The 3,482-nt window shown below is 38.9% G+C and overlaps 1 protein-coding gene across 1 annotated transcript; it reads right to left on the bottom strand.

Annotated features, from left to right (window-relative positions):
* Positions 1-366: 366 nt before the first annotated feature.
* On the bottom strand, positions 367-3,122 carry LOC132645094 (subtilisin-like protease SBT3). The gene has a single exon (XM_060361868.1). It carries the CDS (start codon positions 2,792-2,794, stop codon positions 458-460), a length of 2,337 nt encoding a protein of 778 aa, XP_060217851.1. The 5' UTR covers positions 2,795-3,122; the 3' UTR covers positions 367-457.
* Positions 3,123-3,482: the final 360 nt, after the last annotated feature.

Genomic DNA, 3,482 nt, shown 5'->3' with positions numbered 1-3,482 from the left:
GAGTAATCGATCAGTATGACAAATAGAAAAAGTAACGCATACAGAGTAAATGAAATAATAAAATGAGTCTTAAAGTGCATTAATTGACATAAAATATAAAATTAGTCTCAAGGACATTAATTGACATAAAATTAGTGCATTAAGGGGATGTAGCTACGTGGGTTGATTCAGAATAAAGTTTTACTGGGTTTTATTGCATAGGTTATTTGGCTACTGCTACGTGGGCTTCAATGCTCTACATTTATTGTATGAGTCTTTTATTATTCATTAGTTAGTAGGAGAAATGAATAAAAAAAAATGCAATAAAAATGAGAAAAATGTCAAGAAAAAAAGAGAAAAAAGATAAAAGCAATGAGTCCCTAGAGAGGTGTCAAATAAAATTGTTTATTCCTAACTTTATATTATATATTGATTGATTTCGCTCTTGATTCCCCATTACATCAAGAATCTGATGGCCCTAGTCATCGCTACCCCAGACATCAATAATCATAGATGTCACTATAGGACTCCTAACAGAGTGGTTACCATTCTCTTCAACCCAAGTGACAGACCCAACGTTCCTGCTCTGATCACTATCACCTAGATGCCGAATTGTCAAAGTATAGCTTTGCTTATCATTTCTTTCCTTGAACACCAGAGTTTGTGGAGACACTGAAACTGTGGAATTCTTGGGAGTTTCTATCTTCACTTTATAAGTTGCTCCACCTTTACCAACATTTGTAAGGGTCCTCCTGTATTTCTGCTCCAACCAGGTGTAGTTTCCCTCGAGGCTGAACGGGTACAAGGCAATGAATGATGGGTAATTGAGATCAGCTGATGGATTTGAGCAGTTGTTGTAATTGGCTGATGATCTTGCAAATGTTTTGAATTGCTCTTCTGTGAAATTCATAGAGCATATAAGATTTATGTAATCTTGTGGAGTAGCATCATATACTAGGCCTGGATCAAGAGCTCTATTCGGGTCAACGTGCCCTGCTCCCATGTCTAGGGGCGTGACTACCATGTTATCGTCCTCTCTAATAGGCTTTTGAGTATTATCCAAAGGGTTTGCTGTGGTCATCATGGCAGAGCGAATAGCCGAAGGACTCCATTCAGGATGTGCGCCTTTTAACATTGCTGCAATTCCAGCTGCATGAGGAGCAGCCATGGATGTGCCTGATTTAAGCTCGTAATCAGTGCTTAATAATATGTTCGTCTGAATACTTTCTGAGAAGAGATTTGGTGGAACTGCTGCAAGAATGAGTACTCCTGGTGCCATAATATCCGGCTTTGCGATCCCCAAGTAGCTTCTGGAAGGCCCTCGTGATGAGGATCCAGCAAGAACTGGGGCTGGCCTTTTTCCATCCACATACGTTTCTTGGAACGTGATGGTGGCCGTGGGAGCAACACTGCTTTTAACGTAATTGATGACTTGCTTCCCTTTCTTTTTGTCAATCACAACCCCCGGGTTGGGAAAAGAAGAAGACCTGAACACTCCTGGATCCTCAGAAATAAATATGCCTGCTTTCAGTCTTGCTCGAGTAACATAACGCATTTGACTAGAGAAACCAAAACCATCTTCATCTGCATTATATTCACAGATGATGATCGTACGTTCGGGTTCAGCTACTTGTGCTAACAAGTCATCTGAATTGCAAGCAGCTATTGTCTTGTTGTAGATCACCGGTGAATCCTTGACAAAGGCTCTTGCCGGAAACAAGGTCCACCCCCTAATTTTTAACCCATTTCCCAGTGTCAAAGTTCCTGCAAAAGTCCGGTCGGTGTAGCCTGATGCCACACACAAGATCCATGGAGATCCATTTCCTAAACTCCCCACGCTTGGACCTCGATTTCCAGCTGAAGCTGAAACTAGCACTCCCTTCATCATAGCTCCAAAAGAAGCAATAGATATCGCATCTTCATACAACGGAATGAAACGGTACCCAAAAGATATGGATATGATGTCAACACCATCAGCAACAGCTTGGTCCATAGCAGCAATTAAATCTGATGTAAAAGTTCCTTCATTAAAGCTAAACTTATAAACAGCTAGCCTAGCTCGTGGAGCAACCCCTCTTGCTGTTCCTGCTGCATATCCAAAATGGGAAACACCTTTGGCGAAATTCCCAGTAGCAATGGAAGCGCAATGTGTGCCGTGGCCATCAGTATCCCTCGCAGAATTCATGGAGATGTTCACAGTGGGATCATTAGCCAAAATTCCCTTATTGAAGTAATTAGCGCCAATGAGTTTTTTGTTGCACATTGAAGTATTAAACTGAGTGCCTGGCTTGCAAATTCCCTTCCACCTTTTGGGGATCTCAGGCATACCATCATCTCGGAAACTTGCAGATTCCGGCCAGACGCCACCATCAAGAACACCAATGATCACATCTTGGCCTAAACCAGAAGCTGGCCATAGCCCAGATGAAGGATTGAGCTTGAGGAAATCAGATGTGTAGGTAGTGTGAGGTTCCACAGTTCTATCTTTATAAGCTGAAATGAAACCTGGTGATTTTTTCAAAGCTTCAAGTTCATCTTGGGACAAAACAGCACTGAAACCATGAAACACATTATCATAGGAGTAAACAAGTTTTGGAGAAGAGTGGAATCTGTCTACTGATGAAGGAACAGAAGCTTTGATGGAATCAATGGTAGAAGAATGCCAATGATGGTGATCAGCAAAGACATTAGGCATTAAGGATTTGTCCAAATGGACAATGTAAGTGGATCTTTTTGCTACAGCAAAGAAACAGGACATATGAGCAGAAAGAAACCATGAAAGGAAGAGAATATGAAGAGAATAAGGTAAACCCATTCTAGATCTTGCACTTGACTACACCATAAGCCACCACAGATTTAAGTGACTTTATAGGATTATCTCTACTGTTAGTCAAGTGGAGATAGAAATGAGTTAACAGGGGTACTAAAGTAATAAAGATAGGCGGCTAATAAGTGTTTAAGTGAAGTGAACCCATTATCAGCTTGTATAGATGTCTGGTTCTTGTCTCTATTTCTAATCTTGCAGGCTGCTAAGAAGGAACCTATATGTCAAATTCTCAAACATGGCTCCACTTGTTACCCATTGAAGTCGTTGTTATTTACTGTACACTATTATATCTTGTTATCTTAATGATTTTCGGAGGCCACAGAATTCTCACAAAATATGTCAAATTTTTATCTCTTTTTAGAAAAAGAGAAGTCAATAATGAAGGTTGTTGCTTTCACTTCTTCTGTCTCTCACTGTACTCCCTTTATCTCAAATTATTTTTCGGAGTTACTAAAAATAATTGTGTCAAATTATTTACTATTTTATAAGTTCAAGACATAATTAATTATTTTTTATATATTTTATCTTTAGTATAATTCTTTTATTAATGGAGATGATACATAAATAAAGTAAATAATGGAGAGAGATTATAACTTATACATAAATAAATGTAAAATAGATCAAATACTTCTCCTTATTAATATTTCTTAAAGAACGTGTAAAATAAAAAGACGAT

Source organism: Lycium barbarum, chromosome 6 (genome assembly GCF_019175385.1).
Source record: "Lycium barbarum isolate Lr01 chromosome 6, ASM1917538v2, whole genome shotgun sequence".
NCBI lineage: Eukaryota > Viridiplantae > Streptophyta > Magnoliopsida > Solanales > Solanaceae > Lycium > Lycium barbarum.
This window is presented reverse-complemented; position numbering and strand designations above follow the sequence as displayed.

Excerpts from the sequence above, each read along its gene's own strand:
- LOC132645094 (XM_060361868.1), bottom strand. The coding sequence starts at position 2,794 with ATGGGTTTACCTTATTCTCTTCATATTCTCTTCCTTTCATGGTTTCTT.